Source organism: Microchirus variegatus (genome assembly GCF_963457635.1).
Source record: "Microchirus variegatus genome assembly, chromosome: 9".
NCBI classification, from domain to species: Eukaryota; Metazoa; Chordata; class Actinopteri; order Pleuronectiformes; family Soleidae; genus Microchirus; species Microchirus variegatus.
Genome location: NC_139810.1, coordinates 24,422,791 through 24,433,962, shown reverse-complemented (window position 1 = coordinate 24,433,962; position 11,172 = coordinate 24,422,791). Strand labels below are relative to the sequence as shown.

General features: G+C 41.2%; 1 protein-coding gene across 1 annotated transcript; it reads right to left on the bottom strand.

Moving 5' to 3' along the window:
• Positions 1-2,814: 2,814 nt before the first annotated feature.
• On the bottom strand, positions 2,815-8,977 carry tspan31 (tetraspanin 31). Its single transcript, XM_083895332.1, has 6 exons — positions 8,827-8,977; positions 5,726-5,893; positions 5,540-5,620; positions 5,279-5,419; positions 4,099-4,209; positions 2,815-3,052 (listed from the first exon to the last, which is right to left on the bottom strand). Exons 1-6 carry the CDS (start codon positions 8,887-8,889, stop codon positions 2,978-2,980), a joined length of 639 nt encoding a protein of 212 aa, XP_083751458.1. The 5' UTR covers positions 8,890-8,977; the 3' UTR covers positions 2,815-2,977.
• Between the last annotated feature and the right edge of the window lie 2,195 nt (positions 8,978-11,172).

Below are 11,172 nucleotides of genomic sequence, written 5' to 3'. Positions count from 1 at the left end.
TGGATACAATTTTCAAACTGGTATTTTATTTAAAGAGGGAGAGGTTTAATCGAGTGCAATGCGGAATAAATATAGAGCACGCTTCTAATAATATAATTGCTGAACAAGCTTGGTAAGAAGTCGCAATGGAAAGGGGTTTTAATAATATAATAAAATTATAAATAAATTAACCACAAAACAGATGTTAAGGCTTGTCAACGACATGCAAATTTCTCTTTTGAGAAGACCTCAGTAATTTAAAGTCATTTGATCGACACAATATAGACAATGACTCAAATAGAAGTTTCCAATTTGGGTTTTTTTATTTGGAAAATTAAGTCTCAAAAATTCAAGATACATTTGAATAACAAGTGCACACAAATTCAAAGTAATGTGTAATCGATCTATGGCATAATGCTTAATATGTTTAAGATCCGTCGTACTGCTTCTTTACACCAGCAATAATTCCAAACCAGCAGCAGGAAATCCATATCAGCAAAGTTGACAGGTTCAAGTAAGACATGTAATTAGAGTTGGCGTTAGTCCTTTAAGTTAAAACCATTTCAAAAGAGAGAAAAACATTAATTAGGAGGAAAAAGTCAAACATCGAGCTAGGCATTAAAAAGGAATATCGTCAAAACGAGAACATAACTTAAATCTAATGTGCATCATCAGACTTAATTTAAATAGATCCTGAAAATCTTTAACACGTTTTTTTTACAAAGCATTTAACACTGATGAATGAAAACAGCCGATGGCAACAGAGAACACAATTATGCGCACAAAGGAAACATCAAAATAAGAGCTAAAAAAAAATGAATTGCAACAAGGAGTGTATTTTCACATTCAACACCATAAAAACAAACCTGGGTTTGCAATAATCAGTTTTGACCACATCCCCCAAATTATCTAAAATCAAACAGCACATATTCTCCTTTCTCTCTTTTTTTTTTTTTTTAATTTTTGCGTTTTCTTCCAGTTACACAGGGGAAATGAGGCGTACCTGAATCCACATATTTTTTTTAAAACTACCAGAATCTATTCTAAGCAACATCACTGTGCAACACAGAGGAGCATTATCAAAAACACAAGAAGGGTGAATTATTGTGGCCTTTTAAGACCTTAAACGAAGCAGGCAAACCTCAAAACTTGACGGGCGTAGGATACATGGAAAACCCACTGAGGATGAACTCTGTAAACTACATTATTTTAAGAGTATGTACAACAACCAGGCTGCAGTCCATTGGCATCCTAAAATCTGTTCAAAGTTAGTTGGCTCAGTTACAGTTCATAAATACAAGAACCAGAATGACAAGCAACTACATCACCTAAAATCTACTCTTCTACACCTTAAACCTGTTAAAATCCGGCATTTGTTGCATCTGAAAACAAACACGCACACATTTAACAAAACTACTTCACACCACATGTCCAGTAGGTGACGTCTCTGAGTGAGTGATTTTCTCATCAAACTGAAAATGTTTGGGTTAAACACGTCACTGACACCACTGACCAGAGGAACATACGTGTCACTACGTGGCGGCACTATATTAGCGACAAGAGAGAAATTTCAAGGTGCATACAAGTCTTATCTGTTGGACAACACGCAGACACTTGGTTTGTGTGTAGAACTTAATCATGAGAGGCTTTTTTGACTGTGCGGGTGTACGACACGTGCAGAGCCGTCTCATTGTTTGTTACATATTTGAAACATAGCAGGCTGCAAACAGGAAATCTGGCACTCAAATCAAGGCTGGGTCCTGTTACCAACCTTGGTATTACAAGTCATCCTTTCATACACGAGTATCCGGCTCTCCCAGCTTCAGCACTGGCAAAAATAAAAAGAATCTGGACAGGTGAGAAGTCAGGTGGAAGTGTGGTGAATTCTCAGTGTTTGCCAGGTGCACTTCTGTTCATTCTGTGTTGTTTTAGTAGGTGTGGCTGTGTATCGTATGCCTCTGCCTCTAAGGCTGAATCCCAATTCCACCCCTTAGCCCTCCCCCTTCCCCCTACCCCTTTGTCAGAGTTCCCCTTGGCCCTCAAAACAGAGTTGAGGGAGCGAGGGGTACGAACGTTCCCCTAAGAAATGAGACACACCTCCATTACGTCATCACGTCGTCCGGACTTGACGCTCGCAGACTGTTACATCAACAAGCCGATGCGATGCTTGTTGATGTAACAATCCAAAAATGCCGTCCTCACAAGTAATGTCTGTTGCCTGGGCTATTTTTCTGTTTTTACGACTGTCAGCTGCTAACAAAGACATCGGCGGCGACGCTGTGAGGAGTGTTCACACACACAGTTACAGCGACTGCAGACCCGCTGCATTACCATAGCCCCACACACACACACGGTGCAGAGGGAGAAAGCTGCTCGCAGACAGAGCGGAGTACAGCGGGGACAGAATCTCCTGTTCTGTCCTGAAGACGTAACTGTGCACTCCGGCACAATTTGTTAATGTTAAAAAAAAATAGCGATAGCAGCTAGCTAACCACTTACGAAAGGAACGCCGGGATAGCATCGGCTACGACTAGCTATTAATTCAAAACAAACTTGACGAGTGATTCAGAAACACCGTTGACAATTGAAGAAGACCACAATACAATCATTACACATGACTGTCGTGATTAAAATACTGAAAATACATTGTGCGAGTCTTTAACGGCCAGCTTTCAAACTTCGCTGACAGGTGACGCGGCGGAAGCTGCGAAATTCCTCGAAGCCCTCCGTTTCAAGTGTGGTCCTGAGGAAGCTTCGTTTCGAGGGCTACGTAGCCCTACGGCTTGGCCCTACCCCTTAACCCTTATGAGAAATGAGACAGCACTACCCCTCACATGAACGCGCAAAAACAAGGGGTAGGGGGAAGGGGGAGGGCTAAGGGGTGGTATTGGGATTCAGCCTTAATGTGCAACTACTCTGTGTGTGTGTGTGTGTGTGTGTGTGTGTGTGTGTGTGCGTGCCAGTGTGTCTGAAAATACAACTGCATATGTGGAGCAGACTATAGGAAAGCGCTTGGATTCGCTCTTGGGTCCTTCTGGTTTCTGTAGCGCACAGCGAGCCACACTCCGAGGATCTGCGAGTGTGAGAGGACACAGGTTAGACCAGGGTCAGTCGTTAGTACGTTTACATGCACATTTTTAATCGAGCTAAGGCCATGGTCCGACAGGCTATCGGACAACTCGCTGAGTCTGTGCATACACGCGGAGGAGAAAATCGATTTATTGACCGTCTGACTACGCCTCCGTCGTGGTGCTGTATCTCTATAAGCTATGCATGTAGTGAATCAGTTTCCTGTTGACCTTAACTTCACAGAAAAACAAACCACAAACGTCGACATGGACGGTGAGATGGATCGTGCTGTGGTTCAGTGTGTTTCGTACCTGCTGTACATTAGTCCAAATGTGGGTCTTCTCCGCAGCTTTCGCCTACGCCATCGTGTCGTTTGTTCCGGCGTAAGTACTGCTCTTTATACGTCGTTTCCATCTACTTCCGTGTCAAAGACCAGGGAGGAAAAAAGGCTAGGTCCAACTCCAGTCCGACTAAGCGTATACATGCAGGAGTAATCGGAGTATGAATTGCACATTATCCAGGTATCTTAGTCCGACTAAGACTGGCTCGATTTTAGGTTGGGTATATGCAGGAATCCTGAAGTTAATTTCAATACCATTTTAAGACTTTTTGAAGACCATCTCAAAATATTTTAAGACGATTTTAGAGTTTATTTCGTGCGCTTTTGGATATTATTTCCCACCAGTAGGAGCACGTTCGATGTCGCAAGATGCGCAGCGTCACGTGTACGCGCGTGCGGCCCCGAACCGATCTTGCAGGGCGAGCATGCCTGCGCATTGTTGTTTTTAACAATCAGGGAGGAAAATAAATACATTGATGCATACTTTTTGCAGTCAATCTCTATGGACAAAATGTAATACACTATACTCATGAAATCGTGATTAAGACTTTTTAAGGGCTTTCATTTCCCCAAAATTGATTAATCAACTTTTAATACTTTTTAAGGCCCCGTGGACACCCTGTAGTCACATTATGCTGGTGGTGAAGTGCGAGAGGGGTAGCGGCGCATCCGAGTGTGAGTGTGTGTCTGTGACTGCAAGGGACACTCACCTCTGTGAAGCTGAAGAACAGGCCAACACCCCCGAGGATCTTCAGAGCCTCCGATGCATGATTCAACATTCTATCCCCGCAGGAGTTACAGACAGTTGTCTTTTTGCATTGCTGGGGTGACAGACCAGGAGAAAAAAGGAGGGGGGCCTTTAGTCTTGTGCAGCATAAGTCAAGTGTTCATGAGCCTCAACAGTATTATTATTAGCAACCAAATCTATTCGGCTGAGAGCTGCACTGAGTAACCTCCTTTAAACAGATTCATAGCACAAACACAGTGCAAAGCTGCAATATTTATCAATGACGCGCGTTAACAGTTGAAAAATACATTTAAAGCGTGTTAAATAAATAAATTAGGCTGCAGCTGCCCAGAGACGCTGAGGACTAATTCTGCTGCTTTTCTGTGTCACAGAATCACGCTGCCTGTATCATTTAAGAATATTTGCATATGTTAATGATGCAGCCTGGTTTATTCATCTGCCCAACACCAACGGCACTTTTTCACTATACAGTTCCAGCAAGACTTGGCTTGGCAAATCAAGACATACAAGATGTAAGTTAGAAGTTGCTTTGCATTGTTAATATAGGACTTTATGAACACAAATATAGAAAAAAAATTTAACGTGACAGAAATGTGATTCATCTTCATTAAGATAAAATGTACCGTTTGATAGGCCTAAATATTAGATGAACCAGCATAGTGTTAAATTACACAGCAGTTTAAGCAGATTTGCATTTCCAGGTGGATGTAACAGGGTTGTTGATAGGTAAGCATCCTGTACCCCTGAAGCATTTCAATCTCAAAGGACGCATCAAAGTCACTGTCCATGCGTCCCACGGATGAAAACCGCTGACAATATGCACACCTTTTCTTCACTGAGTAACCAAACAAATGTTAATTCTCCATTTTTTAATTCAAATAAATTATAAACTAACTGTAATGTTTGAGATGAGCTTAAACGATGGATTAAAATGTACCAGAAGTCACCCAAAAAATAAAATCCTAGAGGAAATACTCTAATGAATATACCTGTTAATTATAACCATAACATACCCACATCAAACAGGATTTGAACACTTCAATTCCTCAAGAAATAATAATTTTATGGGACCATCACCACATATGGGGTCAACAGACAACATCATACATTCAGTGAAAGAAAAAGTGACATTCAATACTTACAGCTGGGCAGTTTAGCACATCCAGCTCAAACTGTAGCCGGCTGGAGGTCACATTGAGCAGTCCGCAACAGTTCAGCTGACTCTCTAGGTCGGTCTTGGTCTTATTCTCTAACATTCCCCAAGTAGAGTTCAGAAGAGTCTCCTAAAATAAAGTAAAAAAAACAGATGATGATGATAAATAACCATGAATTGGAATGACAGTCATCTATGACATTCTGATCCATGTTCATGAACATTGTAGTGTACAGGAGACTCTGCTCACCTGCTGCCCACGGTTCATCGCCAAGCAAGAACAGGAAACGCCGAATTGGAAGAGGAAGACGATGAAAAGAACCACCATGTACTGGGAGCAAGAAGTCAAGGACAATACTCTGACAGTACTTTAAAACATTTCCAAACATTTTTTCAAATCCCCCTTATTGTTTCAAACTTTACCGTAAAAGGATACAAAGAAAAGCATCACTTGGTGGTGGTGTATCGCTCCGACGAGGCCGACAATGGCAATGAGCAGCAGGAAGAATCCCACAGCAATGACTCCTCCAATAATGTGGATGCTCGACACCAAGCCGAATCCTTTCCCCCATGCTGCTACTCCAATTAGCAGCAGCCCAACCAGCTGTAGAGGACAGAGGGAAACACGTTAACCAGTGTCAGCTGATGGTGTGCGTTTCCATCATGGTGCAGTTCGGTTTGGTACGGTTTGGAATGACAAAGCCCTCGGTCAGGCTTGCATTCCGACTGAGAACAGTACCTTTACTTGTTTACTTGGGTGTGAGCATTGACATTGTACCAATACACCGACAATGAACAACATCGAATGTGACACAACAGACAACAACCTCCAAGCTGCTGGAGGACCTGTACCGTACTGTTCGTACCATTCTTCCCAATGGAAGGTTACCGAAAAATGGAATGGTTGGGGCCGGTTATTTTGGTACTGTTCTTAATGGAAATGCAAAAAAATACATACCGTATCGTAACCCTAACCTGAACCGTTCCACTCATTGGAAACATCTGATGGAACGGAGATTATCTCAGGGTTAAAACCATCGTCAATTACAGTTCTGTGCTAAAGCCTCAGGGCACCACCAGCTTTGTTATTTTTATGTCTGTCAGATTCTATGATCATTGGCATTTGGATTGGAATGATGCGACTGAAGGTTAGTCTTGTACATTAGCAGGCTTTTAATGACGTGTATGTAATCCTAAAGCATGTCTTGAATAAATATGGCATAAAGGACCCTTTTCACAGCAGATATTTAAAGATACGAATAAGTAGGACAAACTCAAGTTTTACCATAAACTTTAATAAAAGTTCCTCTTCAGGTTTATTTTTTAGACTGCATGCGTTTCCCATATTTTCTGAAAATGTTCAAATGAAAGTGATTGAGAAATAATTATACAGTTTGGTCATTATCACATTGCTAAATCAACAAATATAAATGGTGGCCTCAGACTTTTGAACTGTAGCTCAACACTTTTTCAGGTCTTTGGGAGCTCTTTACTAATTACAATTCATATAAAACTACATATATACTGTGTATAAAGACAGCAAAGTAATTGGGCAGGAAGAAATAGGTCGACAAAGATGGTTAACAGCTTTTCATGTGGTTTATGAAGTTGTTTGGTCCATAATATGCAATAAAATGTTGATGTGTTTTTCCCAAATCTCAAACAATCATGTTTTCACGTTTTTTGTGCACAAACTGAAATTATTCCATTTTCATTATTTATTTGTTATGCAGAGCAAAGCAACCAGACAATGTTCACAATTAAGAAGGTGAAAACTCATAGAGCTTGTTTCAACTACTCAAAAAGAAAAAGTATTTTTTTCTTTTTGAGTAGTTGAAACAAGCTCTCTGAGTTTTCACCACTACAGTTTATATTTGTTGATTTAGCAATGTGATAATGACCAAACCAAAGTATGAAATATTTTTCAAAAACATTTTGTTGCTGTAATCGTCTATTAACAGGCTGTGGCTCTATTTGGAATTGATTATTTTGTCCAAATGCTTGTCTAAAAGTCAAATATACTTGGTGTACAATTACAGAAGACTTGCAAGTTGGAAGCTTTCACATTTTTGCTGAGGAAAACAGACCTATAAAAGAAAAAAAAATGGATCCACCATTTTAGCAGGAGGAATTGCTCATTCTTGTGTCGTCTTTCTCTTTTTCACAGTGACTCAATTACAGTGACTCAGCTGTCAACAGCATGATCGGTGGCATAAGCACATGCTCCAGTTCTTGCTCTGAGTGGATGCGTCATGTGTTTCTTTCAGCATAAAGTTGACTGAAACAGCAAGTTCCTAAGCACAGCCATGTGACGTCAGCTAAACTATGTGCACACTACACACATGGTCACGTATCCGGCACGTAAGCTATACTTGCATGTTGTATTGAATTTGGATGTTGCTACTTGATGTGACACTGCTCAAATTAATGAGGGAAACTTGAGTGGAGGTTACCTGGCAGAAGAAGAGGGAGTTCCCATACAGCAAGATAATGGCAGAGAAAGCTACATTAAGAAGTGCCCCATCCATGTTCAATACATAGACTTTCTGCACTTTGTTGAGAATAAATAGAGAAATCCTGCACATTTAACTTTTCACGGACGTTTTGTTTTCTTTGGTTAGCCAGATACTGTGATGTATCATTGTGCGATTGTCTTGCAATATATTGATTATCACAGAATCATATTCTGACATTATAGGTCTCGTGGACCATGTATTGTGTATCATAACGCAAGGTACCCTGTGATTCCCACTCCCTGACACAGACAATACCCTATCCATATCCTAACCTTATCCATCTCAACTAAATCACAACCACAATCCTTGTGAAGTTATGATGACTTGCTAAAATGTAAACACAACAAGCTAATAAGAAATGTACACACTCACAGGAGGGCATAGCTATTCTTGTTAAGACAACGACCGACTTCTATTTAGTTTTTCTCCTGTGGACAAAATAACCAAAACCTGTTCCTTGCCCTTAACCATATATCAATATAGTCAATATCTTATCATAACATAACCACAACTCATATCTTATTAACTAACGTCAACTAGAAGCTCACACATGACGGTAGGAATAGTCCGGACCTGGGTTTGGTCCCATTTTTGAGGACTCCTTATCCCCATAATGTCAGCGGACGTCTCGAAGAGGTCACAAAATACAAAACTCTTGTCATGACAGAATCGGTTTACTGATAAGTGACGGCAGGGTTGAGATAAGGGGTTCAGACGTGAGCCGGCCTCCCGGCTAACGGGAACATATCACAATGGCGATAGCTAACAGGCTAATGGGCTAACGGTACTACTTCTATACATTAACGTCTACTCAGCTAATTCTAATAAACGTCATCTATTTTTAGTCTAAGTAAACATCAGAACAGATTACATACCAACGGTCACCGGCGGAGAGAACATGGAGGCTTGTGAAGCAAAGGTGAGATCATCAGTCATATACTTGCTAACACTGCGCTTGTTAGCCTGGGCTAACGAGGCTAAAGCTCAAACATGGGCATGATGGCCCGTTTTGTTCACTCACCATGTAAACCACATTCAGGGAACAGAGAGCATTTTTGGAACAGGTGAAACCGCCACAGACCATATTCGACAACTCCTCTGTCGATCGCTTCAGGCTACTGATGAAGAGTTTGCTCTGGTTTATAAATAACACGCGAAAGATGAGAGCTGTCTGCTTCTCGGCAGCGACTACGGTGTTGTTGCACAGCAGAGAGGGCGTGACAGATGACGTCAGGACGTCAACAGCGTCATCGTGCTCAGGTTAGAATGGTTTGGACCAATCGCAGAGCAGGACCACTGTGGCGAGCCGTTTTAACGTCTAATTGCCAAGTTTGACTCTCTGGAATGGAATTACGATTACATATATCTGTGACGTCAGTCTGACTAGTCTACACTACACTATATAATTACATCTGCAATTCAGTTTTTACTAGTCAGAATGACGTCACTTTTGCCATTCACGTGTATGGGGTTTATCATTATAGATATATATCTCTATATATTGTATATTTCGGAGTGGAGCTCAGGATTTTTTTTAACAGGAGTGTGTAGAAAATTAAACAAATAAATAATAAGACATTAAATAATAATAATAATTGGAGTCACCTTATCTCTTGCTCCATCTTAGTTAATGCATATAAGCATTGCTTATATGCATTTTTTTTAATGCAAATATTTTTGGCTGTACTGTTGTTGGTGAGTTCAGTATGTTATATGAACATTATTCCTGAGTCTCTGTGATATATTAGGAGGATTTTATGGCCAGTTGCTTTAGATTTATTACATAATGCACCTTTATCAACAATCTTTACAAAGGTACTTATATATCAGGAAATATTGGGAATAATCAATAGGAAAAATCAGGAAAGACTTAATATCAGGAAACCTTCAACTCATTTTGATCATCATTCCACTCAGGTGTCAGTGAGCACTCACGCAAAGTTATATTATTTGAGCAGCAAGTTTGTTTTCTTTCTTCCTTGTCTGATTTAAAGACATGAATACTGAAAATGGTAGCACATACTATCATTTAACATAGATACAGGGCTTTTTTAATTCAGTAAATGTGAGGTGACTGATCAGGGGACAATACAAATAAACCTCCTGTACTTTTGACACACGTAACTCTGGGTCTCTGTGGCCAGTATTAGCTCATATCAGTGAACATGTCAACAAGAACATGACTTGTGTCTGTGCAAAGGTCTGACGGTGTCAGACAACATGACATTTAAACATGTCAGCTTGCCACAATAGTTTCATAGAGTGTGTGTGTGATTGTGAATATGAACAGTGTGAGGCAGCTTCAGATGCCTTTTCAGCGCTGTGATTACCTCGGCTCGTCAGAGCTGCCGTATAGTGAAGCATATGTTCTGAAACAAGGAAGTGAATTGAGTTTGGTTCAAAACCTGCAGAGGAAACTGAGAAATACATCATTGTGTGCTGACTTTTGTGGTTGAGAGAGAGAGAGACAGAGCAAGAGGGAGAGAGACAGAGAGAGGCAGAGAGAGACATTTGTTAGCTTCTGTGTCTGCAGTCAAGTTTGTCTTCATCCTGTGGAACAAGTAGCCAGGGGTTCAAATGGGCTGAAGCAGGCACTTTGTTTCAGTTTTAAAACGGAGCCACGTGCCAGGATGAGCGGCAACAGTAAATCGGTGAACTCCACTGCAATAAAAGCGGAGATCAAGAGGTATGGCACTCTGCACAGTGCCATCAACAGACTGTCCAAGCAGTTTGAAAGGATCCCTGATCAGCAGCTGCGCTCAGGCCTCAAAGTTTACCTCCACAGTATTCAAGGTAAGCTTGTCTTTGAGACCCACTTTGTGTGTGGTGACTTTAGGGAATGAAGCTACGTGATAGATAACAGTGATTGCAATGCTCGGACTTGTTGATAAGAGACTTTCACAGGTGAATTTAGTCACTGTTTTTCATCAGTATTGGAAGCGTTCTGTGGAAAGATGATGACAGTGTAGATGATCGGCATCTTCCTCTGTGCTTCCTGTGTCAGTTGATGTGCCTTTTACACAGAAGAGCTTCTCAGTCAGTGTTCATTTTCAGAGAGGGGGGGGGGGGGGGGGGGGGGGGGCTGACCTCCTGGTGTCTGTAGTGTAGTGACTTTAATTATTCGTCAGCCGTAGGACACGGGCAACCAGTGACAACATCCATGCCATGCCATCGCCATGGCAGCAGGATGGAACCTGCTGGGTGGCCTACTTCCTGTCTACCAATCTGCAACTGCCCTCAAAGCCACTTCCTTTCAGACAAACAGGGTGTCTCTCTATCAGTTTTACATCATTTCCTCACATCGCTTTACTTCCCACTAAACTTGTAAATGTGACACAATGTGTGACAGTTAAACCCTTTTTTGTTA